This window comes from Pan paniscus, chromosome 8 (assembly GCF_029289425.2).
Source record: "Pan paniscus chromosome 8, NHGRI_mPanPan1-v2.0_pri, whole genome shotgun sequence".
Taxonomy (NCBI): Eukaryota; Metazoa; Chordata; class Mammalia; order Primates; family Hominidae; genus Pan; species Pan paniscus.
Genome location: NC_073257.2, coordinates 129,060,503 through 129,082,600, shown reverse-complemented (window position 1 = coordinate 129,082,600; position 22,098 = coordinate 129,060,503). Strand labels below are relative to the sequence as shown.

General features: G+C 48.4%; 1 protein-coding gene across 2 annotated transcripts; it reads right to left on the bottom strand.

Moving 5' to 3' along the window:
- Positions 1-446: 446 nt before the first annotated feature.
- Positions 447-19,303, bottom strand: KCNK18 (potassium two pore domain channel subfamily K member 18). 2 transcript variants are annotated; one of them, XM_034931584.3, is made up of 3 exons: positions 19,165-19,303; positions 12,221-12,349; positions 447-3,778 (listed from the first exon to the last, which is right to left on the bottom strand). In XM_034931584.3, the coding sequence occupies exons 1-3, from the start codon at positions 19,211-19,213 to the stop codon at positions 2,976-2,978; spliced, it is 981 nt and encodes a 326-aa protein (XP_034787475.1). In that variant the 5' UTR covers positions 19,214-19,303; the 3' UTR covers positions 447-2,975. The 2 variants fall into 2 exon arrangements, with proteins under 2 accessions (XP_034787475.1, XP_003825678.2); XM_003825630.4 differs by lacking the exon at positions 19,165-19,303 and adding an exon at positions 15,794-18,071 and having other exon boundaries at positions 2,609-3,778.
- Positions 19,304-22,098: the final 2,795 nt, after the last annotated feature.

Genomic DNA, 22,098 nt, shown 5'->3' with positions numbered 1-22,098 from the left:
ATGCTTTCATGGCCAGAGAAAATGATCAGGCAAAGGGAGTTGGAATGCTAAGACATATGGGTAGGGCACCTGCAGCATCTACTACACAGACCAGCCCATTCACATGCCAACCCATCCATGAACAGCCTAGGAGTGTGTCTACCTAACAAGTGCCAGCATTCCCGTGTAATAATCCATTCATTTAGGCATCAACGTTTTCAGAGGCCAACTAATTCCGGAGGCACCATTCATACTCTAATTAGTGAGAAAAGTGATCTACACAGAATGTGGCCACTGGAAATATCTCAGGCTCCTGTGAATACAGGTGTCAGTTCCACTCTGTAGCATCAGTGTATTTCAAGTGATTTTCCCCTGGTAGTATGTTTTAATTCCTTGTTTTTTATTTTTAGTGTATCTATGTTAGGTTTTGTTGTTGCTTTGTGGTTACCATGAGGTTTACAAAAAACATCTTATTTGAATAGATAACAATTTTGGTCACAAAGAAAAGAAATAAAAAACTAGAAACCTCTACACTTTAACTCCATTCCCCTATATTCTGACTTTTTATTGTCTTAATTTACATCTTTTTATATTGCCTATCTCTTAAATTGTTCTAATTATTATTTTTGATATATTTGTCTTTTAGTCTTCATACTAGAGAAATGAATGGTTTACACACCACAATTACAGTATAAGGGTATTCTGAATTTGTGTATTTACTTTTACCAGTGAGTTTTGTACCTTCAGATGATGTCTTTGTTGCACATTAATGTCCTTTTCTTCCAGATTAAAAAACTCCCTTTAGCAATTCTGTAAGACAGTTCTGGTGATGATGAATTTCCTCGGCTTTTGTCTGGGAAAATCTTTATCACTCTTTCATGTTTGAAGGATCGTTTTGCTGGGTACAGTATTCTCAGTCGACAGGTCTTTTTTATCTTCAGCACTTTGAATATGTCATCCTGCCTACTCTGGGTGTGTATGCTTTCTGCTGAGAAGTCTGTTGCCAGATGAATCACAGCTCCTTTATATGTTATTTGCTTCTTTTCTCTTGCTGCTTTTAGCATCTTCTCTTTGTCCTTGACCTTTGAGAGTCTGATTATTCTATGCTTTGGGGTAGTTTTATTTGGGTTAAATCTGTTTGGTGATTTTTGACTTTCCTGTACCTGGCATATTTATATTTTTCTCTAGACTTGGAAAGGTTACTGTTATTATTTCTTTGAACAAGCCTTCTGCCCCCTTGCTCTTTCTCAATTCCCTCTTGAAAGCCAGTACTTCTAGATATGCTCTTCTGAGGCTATCTTCTAGATTTTGTAGACATTCTTCACTCCTTTCATTCTGTTTTCTTTTCTCTCCTCTGATTGTGTATTTTCAAATAGCCTGTCTTTGAGTTCATTAATTATTTCTTCTGCTTGGTCTGTTCTGTTGTTGAGACTTTGTGAAGTGTTTTTTAGTTCAGCTAACGTACTTCTCAGTTCCAAGATTTTTGTTTGATATTTTAAAAATTATTTTAATCTCTTTGTTAAATTCCTCTGATAAGTTTCTGAATTGCTTTTCTGTGTTACCTTGGAGTTTGCTGAGTTTCCTCAAGACTGCTATTTTGAATTCCTGATCTGAGAGCTCACAGATTGCCATCTTGCTTGGGTCAGTCACTCACTGGCTCCTTGCTTTGTCCATTTGAAGAAGTCATGGCTCCTGGTGTTAGCAGTTCTTATGCATGTACACATATGTCTTCACATTGAAGGTTTAGTTATTTATTCGTCTTTGCTGCCTGGGTTAGTTTGGTCTCTTTAGCATATGTGTGTTTAGATGTTCTGTGCACTTGGCCTATTGATTCCTTTAGCTCTAGATCACTGCCTCCTTTTCAGCACTAAATAGCACCCTAAGCCCAGGTTTGTCATGACTCTTGCAAAAGTTCAAAGCTCTGCCTTTTCACAGATAAAGGGCACCAAAGGGGATTCTGCAGCTCTGTGGGGAGGCTGACTAGGGGTTCATGCCCAGAGGGACTGTGGAGAGTGCCTCTTACAATGTGATGCTGCTGAACCACCTCTCTGATTCAGTGTCTTGTTTGTCTGAGATGAAGAGTAGCCCCAGAGTTTCATGCACTGGGCTGCTAGCCCCACCTCCACTGTCTATGTGACTCCAGAGGCTTTCAGGGGTCCCTCACCCTATAGGTATTCATGATTCTTCCTGTGGGTTGAGGCAGGAAAACTTTCCTGAGTAGGTAGTCAAGATGATGAGGAAGCTGGCTGGCTGCCTTGATCTTATTTTTCCCAGTGTAGAAATGTCCAGGGAAATTTTCTGCGTGGTGACTTACAGTTTGGGGAAGGGATGTCACAGAGGAGTCCATTTTACTACCTTCTGTTCACACTTTTTCACTTTTCTGTGGCCCCAGGGTTTGTCACAGCCTCATTTTGAGTTCTGGGATAGTGGTAATTATCATCTTGGCACTAGATCATTGTTTTTAGTTTTCTATGGAGGACAGTGAAGCCAGATTGCTTCTACTTTGCCATTTTGGTGACACCCGGCATCTGTGTATTTTACAGGGGCTGGGATTGGGCTGGTCTTACATGCATTCATGCAGTCATTCAAGAAAAGAGGTTGTTCGCACTAGTTCTTTTTCAGGTAACAAAGAACAGCTCAGGAAGATTTTAATTTAACTAAAAGTACAACTTCCAAGAATAAAGGTGTTTTGTTTCTCATATTTCAAGAAAAGCAGGGACATCCATAAGGTTGCTTCATCTACATGAGGTGATGCTTTAAAAAAGGAAGACAGATAAATTAATTGGACTTTGGGGAATGGTGATAGTTTTTTTTCCTAATGCCCTGATACAAAGGGCATTGGCCAAATTTCTGCAGGGCCTCAAGACTGAACTTGGCTCTCATAAGGGATTTGTCTCCAAGACTGAAGGTCTCAGGTGACAGGCTGCATGACCCTGAAAGACAGCACAAGAAAACCAGCTCAGCCAGTGTCTGTCACCTGAGAGATAATGAAACCTTCACTTTTTAACAAGGTGGTAAAACTTCCCTTTTGCAAAGAATAGCATAACATTTTTGTATATGTCAATCAGCCTGTTTTGCACCAACTTGAAAGCAATGAACACAATCTCCATTCCAATGATGATATAAATGGAGAAGAACAGGAAGAAGTTAGGGTGTTCTAAAACAGTATCCCCAAACCCAATGGTGGTGAGTGTGACAAAGCAGAAATAGAAGGCAGTCTCGAAATCCAACTGTGTCTCCCAGAAGGGGAGGATGGCAGCTGCACAGGAAATGTAGGCAAAAACAATAAGGGCAATGATGGGGAGGGGGATGTCCAACCTCTCCACCTGCTGTCCAACTTCATCCAGGTTGCTGATGATGGAGTAGGAGAGTCTTCCCAACACCAGTTCGGGACACGAGTTACTCCTCTCCATGGCTTGTGGGGGCAGTTGCAGTGTGTTCTGTTTCTCTCGCGCATGAGGTCTCTCAAACAGCTCCATGCTGCAGCTTGGGCGTGAAGGACATGTGCCAAGTTTGGGGCTTGGAAGCTCTTCAGCACTGATGATGATCTGAGGGACAGCTTCATCTGCGGGCTTGGGGTCCAGTTTTTTCTTGAAGAGAGATTTGGGGCACCACTTGGAGAGGAGGGGGCGGGTAAAGAAAGGGAATTTTCGGAACCGATTATAAGATGTGGATAAGATGGTTGCCAGGATGTCGCCTGTGTCCGTGAGAACGAGGAACATCAGGGGGATACCAAAGAGAGCATAGAGCATGCACAGGTACTTGCCAAGCCTGGTGACGGGGTAGATGTAGCCATAGCCTGAAAAAGAAGATGGAGCTTAGAGTTTGCGTCTGGCCCCTTCCCTTTTTCCCCGCAAAAGCTTTAAAGAGACCTTCTGCCATCTCCCCTCCTTGGCATGACATTTTACACATTGTTTTTGAAAATACTCATCTCAAAGCATTCAGCCACTGGTCTGGCATTAGGCTTGCTTTGGTGGGAGGGAAAGGAGTGAAACAGCTTCCCTTTAGGATAAGGAGCAACTGATATCCAGGTCTTTGATTTGAAATGTCCTTGGCAGGGGACCAGCACAGGTTTGGGGTGAACAGATTGCCTTTGATTCTGTTCTGGCCATTTCTTAGCACCCCCCAGAGGAAGGGCTCAGCTGACCTGGAAGGACAGGATGAGTACAAGTGAGAGAGGATGGGTGGCTTTGTAATCATATCCAATGCCACCTTTATCCTCTGTGAAGGTGCTGGCTTTTAAGAAGCCACCCTTGGCTGGGCGTGGTGGTTCATGCCTATAATTCCAGCACTTTGGGAGGCCAAGATGGGCGGGTCACCTGAGGTCAGGAGTTCAAGACCAACCTGGCCAATATAGTGAAACCCTATCTCAACTAAAAATAGAAAAATTAGCTGGGCATGGTGTAGGGCGCCTGTAGTCCCAGCTTCTCAGGTGGTTGAGGCAGGAGAATCACTTGAAGCCGGGAGGTGGAGGTTGCAGTGAGCCAAGATTGTGCCATTGCACTCCAGCCTTGGGGACAAGAGTGAGACTCCATCTCAAAAAAAAAAAAAAAAAAAAAAAAAAAGCTACCCTTGTCCTCCATAAGAGGACTGAGCTATTTGTTTCTAAGAGGCACTTACTGTGTTCCCATGGTGTGCTCAGCAGTGTGCACAGTATTAGGATAAACAGAAAGATGGAAGATGAATAAAATACAATTGCCCTCAGAGCCATTTGTGGCTTAGCAGATTAGACAAACATGTTCCTAAATGACAGTGAAGCCATTAGCCTCCCAGCATCTAGGTTCTAACTGACCTTGCTTTGAATCCCAGCTCTGCTATTTATGATAATATTACTTGACTGCTCATATTTTCAGGTTTTTTTATCTGTAAGATGGGGATGACAATACCTACTTTGCGTATTGACTAGCTGGGAGGATTACATGAGGCCCGTGCTTGACACACAGGCGCGATTAATAACTGGTGGTGTCCTCACCCTCAAGACCTTAGCTGCCTAGTGAGCACTTCCTGTGGGCTGGGTGTCAGTCAGCCTTCATAGGGAGGTATTGTTATCACCATCCACAGGTGGGGAAACTGAAGCACAGAGAAACGAAGTAGCTTGGCCGTGAGCATACATGTGATACATAGTGGAGTTGGGGTCAAATCCACAGGACTCTCAGGTCCCCAACCAGTGCTGTCACCCTCAGCAGCATCCGGGGGCAGGACCATTCAATCAGAGACAACCAGGCAGCCAAGCAAAGGAAGGGATGCGCTGAGGTCTCCATCCCCGTCGGGAGCCCCGCCCCTCCCCTCCCCGCCCCTCCCCTCCCCGCCCCTCCCCTCCCCGCCCCTCCCCTCCCCGCCCCTCCCCTCCCCGCCCCTCCCCTCCCCGCCCCTCCCCTCCCCGCCCCTCCCCTCCCCGCCCCTCCCCTCCCCTCCCCTCCCCTCCCCTCCCCTCCCCTCCCCTCCCCTCCCCTCCCCTCCCCTCCCCTCCCCTCCCCTCCCCTCCCCTCCCCTCCCCTCGCACCTACAGAGGGGCAGGAGCAGACAGACCTCAAACCCCACAGTGCAGGTGGCTAGATCTTCTGGAGCGGGCAAGCATCAATTACTTCAAGCAGAGGACAAAGCTTTTGTATTTAATGCCTGTGTTTAATTTTTGATGTCATAAAGGATGATTAATACAGAAAAACCCAGCCCAATTATGTAAATTAATCTGAAGGCAACTCCTCAGCTGGCTAAGCCCCAACTTCCTCCAGAAGTGCAGCTCCCTGTGGCAAACTTTGGCCTCAGGCTCTGCCCTCCAAGAGCAGGTGGGCATTCAGGTTGCCTACCCTCACCAGGGTCCCAAGTGTAGGGGAGGGAGCTGTGGCTCTCAAAGAGTCTCATCAGTGTGCATCCATCCCAGAGCACTCCATGCCACTCTGGCTGGTTCCACTAAGTACCATTTGATGGCAGCATCAGTTAACTCTCTATGTGCATTCATTCATCCATTCATGCATGCATACATTCAGTATTGAGTGCTTACTGCATGCACTGGGGGCATACTGCTGAGCAAAGTAGATATGGGATATGATCTCTCTGAGCCTCTGGTTTGGTAAAAGAGGCAGACATTAATTTTAAAAACCACACTAATGATTATGTAATTACAAATGGAGATCAATAACAGGAAGTGAAAGAGCAGACCATTCCATGAATGATTAGAACAAAGGCACCTATCCTAGGCCGTGCACAATGGCTCACACCTGTAATCCCAGCAATTTGAGGGGCCAAGGCGGACAGATCATATGAGGTCAGGAGTTCAAGACCAGCCTGGCCAACGTGGCAAAACCCTGTCTCTACTAAAAATACAAAAATTGGCCAGGTGTGATGGCGCATACCTGTAATCCCAGCTACTTGGGAGGCTGAGGCATGAGAATCACTTGAACCCAGGGGGCGGAGGTTGCAGTGAGCTGAGATCGTGCTACTGTACTCCAGCCTGGGCAACAGAGCGAGACTCTGTCTCAACAAAAACAAACAAAGGCACCCATCCTGGATTTGGGCCCAGGAAAGATTTTTCCTGTGAGGGGATTTTTGAGCTGATGTTGGGAAGGGGTCACAAACTAGCCAGGTGAAGAGAGAGGAAGCAGCCTGTGCAAAGACCCTATGGCGGGTTCAACAAAGGGTTATCCATACAGTGACAGTGGGGCAACTTGTGTACTGCACATATACCAAGGGGGTGACTGGGAGCTGAAACCTAGCCTCCGTGCACTTACCAAGCTTGGAGCTCAGGGCTCGGGGCACTGGGCTGTGTCTGCCTAGTGAGGGATATGGTTTTCTAACTTTTCACCAAGGTGTCACCCTGAGTGTAGCTGTCACCCAGCTTTAAGGAACCAAGAGAAGGCCAGTGTGGCTAGTGTGCAGGGAGGTAGGGGAGGGGAGCAAGGGGAGGCTGGGAGGTGGGCAGCATCTAAGGGCTTCCATGGCAGATGGGGGAGTGCCTTGATCAGTGTGGAAGGCTGAAAAATGACAGCCCCCAAATATAGCCAAGTCCTAACTCCTAGAATCTGTCAGTGCTACCTTATTTGGTAAGTGGGTCTTTGTCGATATGATTAAGGATCTCAAGATGAGGACGTTATCCTGGATTGTGTGTGTGGCCCTAGGTACCATTACAAGTGTCCTAATAAGGGAGAGGCTGAGCAAGATATTTTACACAGAGAAGAGGAGGTAATATGAACTCAGAGGCAGAGACAAGAGTGATGTGGCCACGAGCCAGGGGATGCTGGCAGCCACCAGAAGCTGCCAAGGAAGAGGCAAGGAAGGGTCCTCTCCTAGAGCCTTAGAGGGAGTATGGCTCTGCCAACACCTTCATTTTTGAAATCAGTAAAACTGATTTCGAATTTCTGGCCTCCAGATTGTGACAGAATAAATTTCTATTGCTTCAAGCCACTGAGTTTGTGGGAATTTATTACAGCAGCCACAGGAAACTAATAAAATCAGGTTTGTATCTTTTTTTTTAAGATGGGATCTTGCTCTGTTGCCCAGGCTGGAGTGAAGAGGCACGCACGACCTTGGCTTACTGCAACCTCCACCTCCTGGGTTCAAGAGATTCTCTTGCCTCAGCCTCCTGAGTAGCTGGGACTACAGGCACCCACCACCATGCCTGGTTAATTTTTGTGTTTTTAGTAGAGACAAGGTTTCACCATGTTGGCCAGGCTGGCCTCGAACTCCTGACCTCAAGTGATCTGCCCACCTCAGCCCCCCAAAGTGCTGGGCTTACAGGAGTGAGCCACCACTCCTGACTTGGTTTGCATCTTGAAAAAATCATCCTGACTGCATCACAGACAGTAAATTGTAGGGCTTCAGATAGACACAGGACAATGAGTGGGGACGCTATGCTTCCTGCCCAGGTGAGAGAGAAAGGGGGCTTTGGCTGAGGTGGGAGCTGAGAGGAGAGACCTGTAGAGACTGGCTAGACAATTCTGGCAGAAATCTCAGCAGGACAGGAGGATGGTTTGGATTGGAGTGCCTGAAAGGAGCTGGGATTTGAGCAGAGAGCAGGCACTGTGAATCCACCAGAATCTACTGCTGTCTTTGGCAAAGGTGGGTTTACAGGATTATAAACAAAGCCTTTTTGGCTGCCTCTGGGTGAGATACTTTTGCAATCCAAAATATGCAATATGTCACATTCCTGAAAAAGTTTAAAGGAAGCAGGTCTCAGAGAGCGCACAACCCCCACAAAGGGAATGTATTAACTATTCTAATTACTGAATGCCGAAATGCATAATGGAACTCATTATTTCTTAGAATGCATTCATATATTTTGATACAATCAGTTCACTGCACTTGGCCTGTGAGTACTTAACAGCCCATGCACTTTCCTTTCTAATCCAAGAGGGATGACCCAGTTGGGAATGACAGGATTGACCGGCCTCACAGCTGTCAGGTATCTTGTGCTTAGTATTAAGGCCAGGTGCATTTCAGATGACCCAGAGATGTAGGGCAGGAAGCAGTATTACCAGAGAGACTTTCAAACACCATTATTGATTATGGACAGTGCGGAACATTCCCCAACATCCTCTTCCAGTTGTTTGTAATTACTGGGCGGCATGATGTCCTAATTGACTCGTACAATGGGCAGTAGCATTGCCTTCTTGGAATTTAAGCCAAGCTAATGCATTTCCATTAGATCAGTGACTCACAGCCTGGACTCCCACTAGAATCACCTGGAGGGCCCTGGAAAATACTGATGTCTGGGCCTGGTCCCTAGGGATTCTGTTTGTTCTAGGGCAGGGTCCACACATGGGAGCTTGCAAAAGCTCTGCAGGTGACTCTGACATGCAGCCAGGGCACGCTTCTCAAACATTAGCACACATCAGAATCACATGGAGAACTTTCTAAACTACAGATTGCTGGGTCCCACAGCCATGGTTTCTGGCTCAGTAGGTCTAGAATGGCTCCTGAGAATTAATTTGCATTTCTAACAAGTTCCCCAGTGATGTCGATGTTACTCAGGGACCACATTTGGACAACCATTGCAATAGATCATTTCTCAATAGGGGGCAATTTTGCAATGCCTGGAGACTATTGTGGCTGTCATAATGGGTGGGGACAGTGGGGAAAGTGCTATTGCATCTGGTGGGTGGAGGCCAGAGATGCTGCTCAACATCCTACATTGCACAGGAGCCTCCTCTGCAGAGAATTATCCCATGCAAGAAGCTGATAGTGCTGAGGTTGAGAAATCCTGCCTCAGATGCATCTGAGGTTTTTTTCGTTTTTTGTTTGTTTGTTTGTTTGTTTGTTTTTTGAGACTCTGCCATCCAGGCCAACTCTTGTCACCCAGGCTGGAGTGCAGTGGCGCGATCATGGCTCACTGCAGTCTCAACCTCCAGGGCTCAAGTGATGCTCCCACCTCAGCCTCCTGAGTAGCAGGGACTACAGGTGCACGTCACCACGCCCAGCTGATTTTTTTATTTTTTGTAGAGATGAGGTCTCTTTGTATTTCCCAGACTGGTCTCCAACTCTCACCTGATCCTCCCAAAGTGCTGGGATTACAGGCATAAGCCAGGGCACCTGGACCAACCTAAATTCTTGAGGAGGCTAGGCATGGTGGATCAGCCTATAATCCCAGCACTTTGGGAGGCTGAGACAGGTAGATCACCTGAAGTCAGGAGTTCAAGACCAGCCTGGCCAACATGGTGAAACCCCGTTTCTACAAAAATACAAAAATTAGCCAGGCATGGCCGGGTGCAGTGGCTCACGCCTATAATCCCAGCACTTTGGAAGGCCGAGACGGATGGATCACCTGAGGTCAGGAGTTCAAGACCACACTGACCAATATGATGAAACCCCATCTCTACTAAAACTACAAAAATTAGCCATGCATGGCATGTGCCTGTAATCTCAGCTACTCGGGAGACCGAGAGAGGAAAATTGCTTGAACCTGGGAGGCAGAGGTTGCAGTGAGCTGAGATGGCACCATTGCACTCCAGTCTGGGCGACAGAGCAAGACTGTCTCAAAAAGCTTGAGGAAAACAAAAAGACAAACTTCATAACTTCTAGCCCCTTTGCACAGTTCCGTGTCTTTCTTGGAGTTACTGCTCTCCTGGACCTATTGTTTCCTCAAAGCATCCCCTGAGCTGTGGGTTCCCCTGGAAAGTCCAGCTTTGAGGTTTGACCTCAGCCCTGCCTGTGACTCCCTCACAGTGATTCCCTCTTAGAGCCTGTGGAATGGGATAGTCACAGCACCTACCTTGCAGGGTTGTGGTGAGAATTGCACAAGAAAAGTCTCCGAAAGCACCTGGACCCCACGCCCAGCACGTGCTGAGTGGTGTAGCTGCTGTCCTTGTTCTTTCTGTCCCTCACCCATCCCTGCCTGCATCAGCATTCAGGTGAACAAGGCCGGGCGCGGTGTCTCACGCCTCTAATCCCAGCATTTTGGGAGGCCGAGATGGGCAGATCACCTGAGGTCAGGAGTTCAAGACCAGCCTGGCTAACATGGTGAAACCCCGTCTCTAGTAAAAATACTAAAATTAGCCAAGCGTGGTGGTGCATGCCTGTAATCCCAGCTACTTGGGGACTGAGACACAAGAATCACTTGAATCAGGGAAGCGGAGGTTGCAGTGAGCCAAGATTGTGCCATTGCACTCCAGCAAGACTCCATCTCAAAAAAAAAAAAAAAAAAAAAAAGCATTCAGGCAAATGGGAGAAACCACATGGGGGCTGTAAGAGCCCTCCTGGGGCTGTGTGGCTATTTCTGAAGCTGGGTGCAGCAGACACCGGTTGCCCACCCAGCAGCCATTCCCTCATTTCTTCCCTGCAGACCCACTGCTCCCCCAGCTGATTTAGGAGTAGATCCGATTGGTCTTAGTCATCCTGGTGCTCCAATCCCCTTGCCTGGGACCAGCTTAGAGGCCGCTGGGAGGCCCAGTGGGTGGCTCCTGGGAAGACATCGTCATGGCTGATGAACCATGCAGAGAGACAGCAGCCCTTTCTGTATAAGACATAGTTATGCTTGAATGGGATGTGGACCTTGGTGGCCTCTTGTGGCCCAGTGGGCAGCAGGATGGAGAAAACCTGATGCCCAATGCCATGACTGCGAATGGGCACTGGGCATGACCTGCATATCAGCCTAGAGCTGTCCTCACACTGGACTTCTTACTTGGAAGATGACATTCTCCTTGCCGGTTTAAGCCAGGCGAGTTGGGTTTTCTGTTAGTCACTGCTGAAGGCATCCTGGCTGCCACTTACATACATAGTCATCAGCTGACCCTGAGAGGCAGGTCTAGAAGTGCTTTTGGGTCCCAGTACAAGGCTCAGAGGGGCCACGTCCCTTGCTGGAGATTACACAGCTCCAACCCAGGCTGGCCACTGTGCTCCATCCTGACCTTCAGCATGAGGGGCCCCAGCCTCTCTCTGCAACCCCTGCGGGCCAGGCCCTCCTAGGGATGGGCACTTGCTCTCTCAAAGGAGGAGAGGGCCCACAGTCCCTTTTGCCAGCCAAGAGGGGCAGGGGCTGAGTGATGGGCCACGCTCCTGGTGAGGACTCTGACCCAAGAGCTCTGGCCCTGTGGCTGAAGGCAGCTCCATCGCCTCCTGTGGCTCCTGCCTGGCCTGGTTTGGCCCCTCCAACTTGGCCCCACTGCTGCCCCACCAGAAGGGAAGCTGGGGATGGGCCAGCCAGCTCAGAGTGAGCCCTTAATCACCAGAGGGACCTTAGTTACTGCTGACCCAGTGGCATCACGCCCCCAGCCCAGGAGGCCTAAGTCTCCTGCAGCATCCCCTACCACTCTCCTGATCATTCTCTGCCCTCCAGCCGCAATGGTCATGTCCTTAAAGGGGCCAGTAAACCAGTGTTTTGCCCATAAGCACGAGGAAGCATCTCCCTCCCAGTTTCTATGTGCCAGGTGCATAGAAAGTTATACATAGAGGCAGCAGGGTGCTGGGTCTAGACCCAAGTGGCTGGGTTCAAACGCACATGAACCGTGTGACTTTTTGAAACCGACAGACCTGCTGGCGTGGGAACAATAACAGCACCCACCTCGTGGTGAGGATTAGATGAGCTAATCAGCATAAAGGTCTTAGAACAGGGCCTGGTGCATCTTCAGTGCAAAGGTGTCGGCCAGCGCAGCTGCTGCTATTTGTAGGTATGCAATATAGATTTGAGGAAGGGAGGGAAGAAGAGAGGGAGAGGAGGGCCATCTCCACACCCCAATTCCAGTGTCCTTTGCCACCCAGAAACCCACCCTTCGCAGGGCCACCGTGAGGGGGACTGTGGCTTTGCACTTACCCACGGTGCTGAACACCGTGCAGCAGAAAAAGAGCGAGCTCAGGAAGGACCAGTGTGTAGTCCTGTTAAACCACTGAGGCTTCACCTTCTGCAGATGCCCCTGGAGATCCTGTTTTCTGTCTTGCACCACTGGAGAAAGACATGACCAAGAGTTTGAGGAAAAGGTTCTGCTGGTAAAGACAAGCCCCGCCCCAGTGAAAGGGATAGTCTTCCCCAAGGACCAACAGCCCCCTCGCCTTGTGGTCAGTATCAACACCAAAGCTTGGTGATCGGAGTCCTCCTTTAAAATATTTCTGCAGCCTGGGTCCTGCCTTCAGTCCCCATGGAGATAAGGAGGCCACTTAGCCCTGTGAGAAGAGCACCTAACAGAGAGGCCCATGGGGGTCCCGCCAGAGCTTAGCCCTGGCATTGCTGTGTAGTCTTTGCCTTTTAATTTTCTGAACCGCCATTTCTTTCATCTGTTTTTTTTTTTTTTTTCTTGAGACAAGAGTCTTGCTCTGTTGCCAGGCTGGAGTGCAGTGGTGTGATCTCGGCTCGCTGCAACCTCCACCTCCCTGGTTCAAGCAATCCTCTTGCTTCAGCCTCCTGCGTAGCTGAGACTACAGGGGCGTACTACCACGCCCATGCCCAGCTAATTTTTGTATTTTTAGTCGAGATGGGGTTTCACCTCATTGGCCAGGATGGTCTCAATCTCTTGACCTTGTGATCCACCTGCCTCAGCCTCCCAAAGTGCTGGGATTATAGGTGTGAGCCACTGTGCCCTGCCTCTATCATCTTTCAAAGGAAGATAACTTCTGCTCTGCCTCTCACACAGGGTTCTCAAGTACTAAAAGCAAAAGGCTTTTAGGAAAAGCAAGCTGTTACACAGATGCAAATCATACCCACTCCTGGAGGTCATTACGCTTGATGGAGTTTGCCGGGCACGATGGCTCACGCCTGTAATTCCAACACTTTGGAGGGCTAAGGTGGGTGGATCATTTGAGGTCAGGAGTTCAAGACCAGCCTGGCCAACATGGTGAGACCCTGTCTCTACTAAAAATACAAAAATTAGCCGGGTGTGGTGGCACACACCTGTGGTCCCAGCTACTCAGGAGGCTGAGGCAGGAGAATTGCTTGAACCTGGGGAGTGGAGGTTGCAGTGAGCCAAGATCGTGCCACTGCATCCCAGCCTGAGTGACAGAGTGAGTCTCCATCTAGAAAAATAAAAACTCGATGGAGTTTGATCATCATACCATCATACTGTGATCTTTGGGCACCAGCTACCTGTGAGTGTCTCCTACAGAGCTGGGAAAACTTGACTTCCTACACATTGGTTCCAAGGCTAACAGAGCAAGGTTGGGAACCCTGGTTTCCCAGAGAGGTTCCTGAATGGCTCGATTGGCCTGGGCCGCCAGTGGGCTTTGGGACCCAGAGGCCACCTGCTAGACTGGTTTGGCTTTAAGAGAATGGCACTGAACCTGGCATGCAGCAGGAAGTCTCTACTCCTTTTAATTGGCACCAGCCTGGGAGTCTACACACATCGATTCTAGACCCAGCTCTAACCCTGATAAGTTCTGTAACTGTGGACAAGAGGCTGCTTTCTGAGCCTCAGTTTCCCCATCAGAGAAACAGCCTGAGATGGTGGTGAAAGGTTCAGGCTCTAGAATCCAGATACATGGGTTTAAGTCCCTGGCTCCATTTTTCTAGTTTGTGAACTTGGACAAATTGCTTAACCTCCCAAGGCCTCAATTTCCTAATCTGTAAAAGAAGGACAACTTTTTGTTGTTTTCTTGTGAGGCTTCTTGTGAGAATTAGGTGAGATAATGTGTGAAGTGTTTGCCACAGGGTCTACATGCAACTAACCCTTATGGAACATTTTAATCTCCAATGAAAATCGGTACAAAATGGAGTGGGACCAGCTCTGTGTTCCCATACCCTGCTGTGCATTGGAATCACCTGATAAACTTTATTTTTACTTATTTATTTTTCAGACATGTCCGGCTCTGTCATCCAGGCTGGAGTGTGATGGCACAATCACGGCTCACTGTAGCCTCAAACTCGTAGGCTCAAGCGATCCTCCTGCCTCAGCCTCCCAAGTAGCTGGGACTACAAGTGCATGCCACCTCATCTGATTAAATTTTTAAATTTTTTATAGAGACAGGGTCTCACCTTGTTGCCCAGGCCTAGTCTCAAACTCCTGGCCTCAAATGATTCTCCCACCTTGGCCTCCCAAAATGCTAGGATTATGGGCATGAGCCACCATGCTTGGCCTTATCCTTGAAACTTCAAGATTCCCAGCCCAGCCCTGGAGATCCTGATTAAGTGGGTTTGGAGAAGAGCCTGGGGATGTGTACTCTAGGCAGTCTCCCTGGTTGATTCTGATGTGTTGCTGGCTTAGAGAGCCTTGAACTTGCTGGTAGTCTAGGCCCTGCGATGGTGCAGTGTCCCTTTGGCAGCAATCTCCCAGGTCCACTGAGCAGGCTGGCGTCTGTCTGGCAAGGATGCAGGGAGTGGGACCCTCCACAGACAGGAGACTCTGCCTCCCTGGACCAGCCTCTTGTCTCTGGGAGCTGCACCTGTTCCCAAATCACGGTCTGGGCTGTGGAAGGAGCCCCCACACCAGAGTGGGAGGGGAGGGGCTCCCTGCACCCCATTCTTCTCCTGACTTTTAGTGTCTGGTTTTCCTTTGTCTTTCATTTATCTACTCTCCCTTGTTTTATCTTGCTCTGTTGAATACAATAACAAGCTTCCTTCGAGGAACACAGCAGAGTGGAAACAAGTGACTAAATATGAAGAAAATGCAATGAGGACACTATAAAGTGACTTTTGTCTTCCAAGAGCCAGAATATTCCTTGTCTCCTCTGCTTCTCACAGGGTCCTTGCGACCACCAAGTCTGAGATTGGGGGTCCCCTTCTCTCCTGCAGACTGAGACCCAGAGAGAACAAAGCTTTGCCTCCATGGATTGCAGAGCAAGCTGGGAGAGCAGCCAGGGCAAGAGCCAGCACCCCCACCCCTCCCCCAGGTCTTCTCACAACACCTCCCCACTCCGCTGAGCCAGACAGCAGAAAAGGAGTTTGAAACAGGAAGTGGGGGCGTGGGTGGCAGGTGCTCCTGCTGGAATTTAAATCCAATTTGGGTTGTTCCCTAAATTCTCATCCCTGCAAACTGAATCCTGGGTCAGGCAGACATAGTTCTGAAAAGCAACCTAGCCCCCCAACCCCAGCCCCAGATTTGCTCACCCATGCACCCCACCCCACCAAATTCCCAGTAATCCATCGTCCCCTGAGGCCACTGGTCTGGATGGGGCTGGGCACTGAGGCACAGGAAGGGGAGCTGGTCTTTCCTGAGCACCTCAGGGTGCTCAGGGCCTTTCCTGCATTCTTCACAGCAACCCTGAGAGGCAGTTAGTCTCCCCACTTTTCAGAGGAGAAAACAGAGGTTCAGAAAGAAGTTACTCACCTAAAGTGCCCAGGCATGAGGAGGATCCAGGCAGGCAGCTCCCAGACCCAGCCTCCTAGAAGGCAGCCCTCTGCTCTTGGGGGACTGCTGCCACCACGGAGAAAAGGCCCACCCTGTCCAGGTGAGGCACCTACCTGTTTCACTGCAGTTCAAGATTCTGCAGAGCTCCTCCAAGAACTTCTCAAACTCTCCATCATCTGCTGCCACCAGGACCTGGCCGTCCTCAATGGCAGAGAAGAGCACAGCACCCACCAGGGCGTAGGTCACCAGAAAGCAGAGGAAGCAGAGGCCGGGGAAGAGCTTTCCCAGGGCCTCTGGGCAGCATCTCCCGGCCTGGGAGTGCCCAGAGATCTCCATCGTCCCTGAAGCATGCAGGGCAAGAGGAGCTGGTGGAAGAGGCAGGAGCATCTGAGCCCCGCCAGGAAGATGGGGTAGGAGTGCCCGGAGAACAGCCAGGCTCCAGTGCTAAGTGGATGGTGCGTGTGCTTCCCCAAGGACTCAGGAAGCAGCCGGCAACTCATCATGTTCAGTTCATCCGAACTACTCAGATGGCGCCCTCCCTAGCACCCCAGATTGCTATTGATCCGCTGGGCCGGCCCTGGAGCTGCCTGGAAGGGGCTTTGGGAGGATAGTGTGGTTGTTGTTTTGTGCTACGTTTAATCTTTTCTATGCCCAAACTGCAGTTTTGAATTGCAGATCCCAAACCTGATCTTTGGCGTTTAGTCAAGTGATTCTTTCCTGAGAGCTGTCTGTGACACAACTTGGCTTAGGGTACCTGGTCTTCTGGACAGGTGATAATAGTAGTAACCAATAATAGTAACAGTAACCATAGTAACTAATGCGGCCTGAGCTCAATGGTTTCCAAAGGACCTTTATCCTGTGTGGATCTAATTATTGGTCCCAATTCTTCACTCCCCTGCTGCATACCCCCCCTTGCTGGGGCCTCACGGTGGGCAGAGTGTACTTCCTTGAACTTGGCTTTAGGGTAGCTCATCTCACTTGCTCCAGACAGCTGGGCATTAGCAGATGTGATGCAAGCAGGGGCTAGGCCTGTGCTTGTGCATTTGGACTTGCTTAGCTATGCCTGTGTCTGCCATGAGAAAAGGTGCCCCACCTTTCAATTTTCAGCTCAGAGTAGACCAATGTGCAACTTTCTTTGGTGGTCCTGAATCCAGGTTCATCCAACACCACCTACCTCCACCATACAGCCTAAGTTTGACCCCAACGAGATTAAAGTCTGAGATGCACCAGGAATGATGTTGGTGCCACATCTGTGCTGGTCCCTAAGATCAACCCCCTGTGTCTGTCTCCAAAACACATTGGTAATGACATCATTAGGGCAACCGGTGACTTGAAGGATCTGAGGATTACAGTGAAACCATTCAGAACAGGCAGGCATAGATTGAGGTAGTACCTTCTGCCTCTGCCCTGATCATCAAAGCCCTCAAGGAACCTCCAGGAGACAGAAAGAAACAGAAAAACATTAAACCCGATGAAAATATCATTTGATGAGAATGTCAACATTGCCTGACAGATGCAGCTCCAATCTTTAGTTAGGGAACTCTCTGGAACAATTAAAAAGATCCTGGGGACTGCCCATCTGTGGGCTGCAATGTTGATGGTCACCACCCTCATGACATCAACAGTGGTGCAGTGGAATGCTCAGCTTGTTAAGCACAAAGGAAAATATTTCAGTAAAGGATCATTTGACAACCAGTGGGGGTAAAAAGTGCCTAGATGGCAGCTGTGGAGATGCATGCAGGTTCAGATCCCTCTTCTAGAAAGGACTCGCTGTGCAGCTTTGATGAGCATGGTTCATGACAGCCCCTTTTGTTCTCTGAGGGTTTGCCACCGGTTTCAAGCCCTCTTCTTGGAGAAGCCTGTGCCCACTGACTAAGCAAGGTGGGGACCCAAGGGCCTATTCATTTCTGCCCAATACAGGACTCCTCCAACTTGAGCCTGTTCCAGAGTGGCCCTTTGGTCTACAGAGAGAACTTGTCAGTCTGTGTTATGATCCAGAGGCTTTCCCTGTTCCATCTGCTTCCTTCATTTTCATTTTACAAGTCTTCCCAATAAAGCTTTTGCAATTGTGACTCTATCTTGGTGTCTGCTTCCCAGAGGATTCAACAGTAGTTGGCACCAGAAGTGGTCTGAGAAAGCCTGCTCAAAAAGCTAAGATGGGGGTCGGGCACAGTGGCTTGCACCTCTAATCCCAGCACTTTGGGAGGCTGAAGAGAGCGGATTGCTTGCGGCCAGGAGTTTGAGACCAGCCTGGTCAACATGGTGAAACCCTGTCTCTACTAAAAATACAAAAATTAGCCAGGCATGGTGGTGCATGCCTGTAATCCCAGCTACGCTGGGAGGCTGAGACACAAGAATTGCTTGAACCTGGGAGGCAGAGGTTGAAATGAGCTGACATCACACCACTGTAGTCCAGGATGAACAACAGAGTGAGACTCTGTCTCAAAAAAAAAAGAAAGCTAAGATGGGGTTTGAGGACTTGGTCCCTTAATACCCAAGTGGTAAGGAGATGGTGTACAGGCAGCCTTCGGTGCAAGGTGGCTGCCCAACTATTAAACTTGTCACCAGCAGTGAGCTGGGATGGCATGTTGACTAGTGCAATGACTCGCATTCGAAACATATTGAAGGAGCGATAAACACAAGATCAATAAGTTTGGATGGCTATTATAAAGTTGCATTGACCCCCTGCAGGCAAGCTTAGAAGAAGGAGGTTCGTAAAACAAACAGCCCCTGTTACTGCCACCAGTCTCAAGGCTGCAACTGACACTCATCATCTCCTTCCTTCGCTATCCATTCTAACTTTTCCTTGCCCTCTGCTACCTCTTCTACTGGTCTCAATGGCTTACCTGATGGCATGACCCTAATCCTCATCCCGGTGGGAGGGGGGTGCGGATTCTGAGCCCTTGGTAACCATATCCTTTTCAGGTTGTGGCTGCTTGTGCTTGTCCACTCACAGACAGTTGGGTAAGAAGTACCAAGAGGTACCCAAGTGAGTCACCTGACCTCCCCCACTATTATTCTCCGCCCTCATTGTGTGAAAGCAGCCGTGTCTCCTCCTGCTGACCAGGTCAATTGCGCCTGTATTAGTCAGTTCTCATGTTGCTGCAAGGATACCACCCAAGACTGGGTAATTTATAAAGGAAAGAAGTTTAATTGACTCTCAGTTCAGCATGGCTGGGGAGGCCTCAGGAAACTCACAATCATGGCGGAAGGGGAAGCAAGCACATCCTTCTTCACAAGGTGGCAGGAAGGAGAATGAGTGAGTGCCCAGTGAAAGGGGAAGCCCCCTATAAAACCATCAGATCTTGTAAGAACAAACTATCTTGAGAACAGGATGGGGAAACCACCTTATGATTCAATTATCTCCATCTGGTCCCTCCCATGACACATGAGGATTATGGGAATTACAATTCAAGATGAGATTTGGGTGGGAACACAGCCAAAACATATCAGCCCCTGACAAGATGGCCACCCATTTTCTTACCTGCTGGTTCCTGGACACGAGGATCCCAAAGTGCCCAGGGAGCAGTCATAAGGTGTATTCAATGTGCCCCTTGCTGGGTTTCCAGGTGAGCGTGTCCCCCTTGGGGACCAAGAATTCTCACACTGCAGAGCCTAGAGTTCTGGAGATGGAAAACAGTGAAGACGACATGTAGTTGTATAATTTTCCATTTGAAATAGAAAGGGGCAAATGCTTCATTGCACCTATACCGCCCTGAAGAAAGAGAAGGCAAGATCTCCAAGCCTTGAGCAAACCAATCTCCTTGCACATCCTGCTCCCACCCTCCATCTGTATCCAGCCTCCCAGATGAGTCAAGTGTAAAAATTCTTTGCCTAGCCCTGAATGTCCAAGGTTTTCTGCTATCATCTTCTCAAAAGTTTTATAGTTTTGTGTTTTACATTTCAGTCAGTGATCCATTCTGAGTTAATTTCTGGTAAGGTGTGAGGTCAAGCTTCACTTTTTTACCTATGGATGCCCGAATGCTCGAGCTTCATTTGTTGAGAAGGTTATCTTCACTCCATTGAATTGGTCTCTCACCTTTCTGAAAAATCTGTTGAACATATTTGTGTGGGTCTATTTCTGGGTTTTCTATTCTGTTCCATTGACCCATGCATCAATAGCACATAGCCCTTCACCAATAGCACACTTTCTAATTCCTGTAGCTGTGTAGTAGGACTTAATGTCAGATAGAGTGATTTCTCCTGCCTTATTCTGCTTTCAAGATTGTTTTAGCTGTTTTAAGGCTTTTCAATATAAATTTAAAAATAGTCTTATCTATGTATACATAAAACCGTGCTGAGATTTTGATAGGGATTACATTAAATCTGTAGATCAATGTGGGCAGACGCAACATCTTTACTATGTTGAATCTTTCAATCCATGAATACGGTATGTCTTTCCTGGCTATTACTTTTGAAAAACAGCTTAGTGTGCTCCCATGATCCTTGATTCAAGGCAAGAATTAATTTTTAGGACCAGGTGCAGTGGCTCATGCCTGTAATTCCAGCACTTTGGGAGGCCAAGGCAGGCAGATTGCTTGAGGCCAGTAGCTCGAGACCAGCCTGACCAACATGGTGAAACCCTGTCTCCACTATAAATGCAAAGAAATTAGCTACTAAAAATACAAACAATTGGTGGCACATGTCTGTAATCCCAGCTACTCGGGAGGCTGAGGCATAACAATCATTTGAACCTGGGAGATAGAGGTTTCAGTGAACTGAGATCATGCAACTGCCCTCCAGCCTGAATGACAGAGTGAGACTTTTTTTGAAAAAAAAAAAAAAAAAGTTTAAATAAAAGAATGAGCGGCCAGGCGTGGTGGCTCACGCCTGTAATCCCAGAACTTTGGGAGGCACGAGGTCAGGAGATCGAGACCATGCTGGCTAACACAGTGAAACCCTGTCTCTACTAAAAATGCAAAAAAAAATTAGTGTGTGGTGGCGGGCACCTGTAGTCCCAGCTACTCGGGAGGCTGAGGCAGGAGAATGGCATGAACCTCGGAGGTGGAGCTTGCAGTGAGCCGAGATCGTGCCACTGCACTCCAGCCTGGGCGACAGAGCAAGACTCCGTCTCAAAAAAAAAAAAAAAAAAAAAAAAAAGAGCAAGTAGTCAAGTTATTTGTTACTTTTTAGGTAAGGCATTCTAAGCGTTATTTAATGCATGTGAGGTCAGTGTTAATGGAGAAAAATGTTAGATGGTGAAAGTCTGAAAATGTATTTTTACTCCTCATTTTAAGTCTTTTAAAAAAACATACTTTGAGTATCTAGAATAGTGTACAGAATGACTTAACAGACCCCTGTGTCCCCAGCCTCCTTGATGGTGGGCATCACAATGTCATGCATCTGGAAAGGGAGCTGGGAGGGAGGGACACTGTGATGAGACACAAGCTGAAGGTGAGTGAACTCCAGCACATTAGCCAGATTATCTAGTTGTGTATAACTCAGTGTGTCTGTTTCCCAGTTTCAGTTTTTATTGTAACATTCCAGTCTTGTCTCAAGTATACAAGAGTCAGCTGGCCATTATTCTACTTCTCTTTGCCATCCTGTGAGCTCCTTTTTTTATGAGCCCTACATGGGCTGTGCCAGCTCGTGGCATCTTTCTTCTGACTCCACAAGGCACAGAGGGTTTGCATCTTACTTTGTAATTCATCCAGCACCCATATTTAAGTATAGGAATTCATCTATCTACATCCTTTCCTTCCATGGGACCGTGGGGGACCTTTAGTACCCTCATATCACCTGGCTCCCAGTAGGCCTTGGAAGTGCTTGTTGGCTGCTTAACTGATGACCACCTGCTCTCATGCTCTGGCTCATGCTCTCACACTCTGGCGCTCGCTCTCGCTCGCTCTCGCGCTCTCTCTCTCTCTCACTCTCGCGCTCTCTCTCTCTCTCTCTCTCTCTCTGGCATTCGGAGGTGGGCTACTTGGTCACAAAGTACCCACCAACTCTTTTAAGAATAATGAGAAGCCAATTACACTCCTACACGAACACAGCACTGGTACCTAAAATCCAATTGCTGTGTTACAATCCAGTTGTATGGCCAACTTTCTATTCATGGCCTACAGGTTTAATCACTTTAGGAGAGAGTGTGGGAATTGAAGAAATAAAGTCTTAATATAAAAAGGTTGCTAGAGAGCAGGGGTGAAAGCCAGGCCTCCAAAGCTTGCTTGTTTGACTCAGCCCACATACTCAGCCCCCAGATGGGCACCTCTTGGGTAGGGGCTCCTCCTCTGGCCCCATTGGCTTTGCTCTGGCAAGAGTCATGTGGCCTGCTATGTAGGGGCTATGAGCAAAGGACAATTCTTTCAGAAAAAGATGGTCTTGCATGGCTGGCCATGGTGGCTCATGCCTGTAATCCCAGCAGTTTGGGAGGCTGAGGCGGGTGGATCACCTGAGATCAGGAGTTCGAGACTTGCCT

Excerpts from the sequence above, each read along its gene's own strand:
- KCNK18 (XM_003825630.4), bottom strand. The coding sequence starts at position 16,067 with ATGCTCCTGCCTCTTCCACCAGCTCCTCTTGCCCTGCATGCTTCAGGG. Across the intron at positions 12,350-15,793 it reads CTTGAACTGCAGTGAAACAG|TGGTGCAAGACAGAAAACAG; the intron begins GTAGGTGCCTCA and ends GTCTTTCTCCAG. Across the intron at positions 3,779-12,220 it reads CACGGTGTTCAGCACCGTGG|GCTATGGCTACATCTACCCC; the intron begins GTAAGTGCAAAG and ends CTTCTTTTTCAG.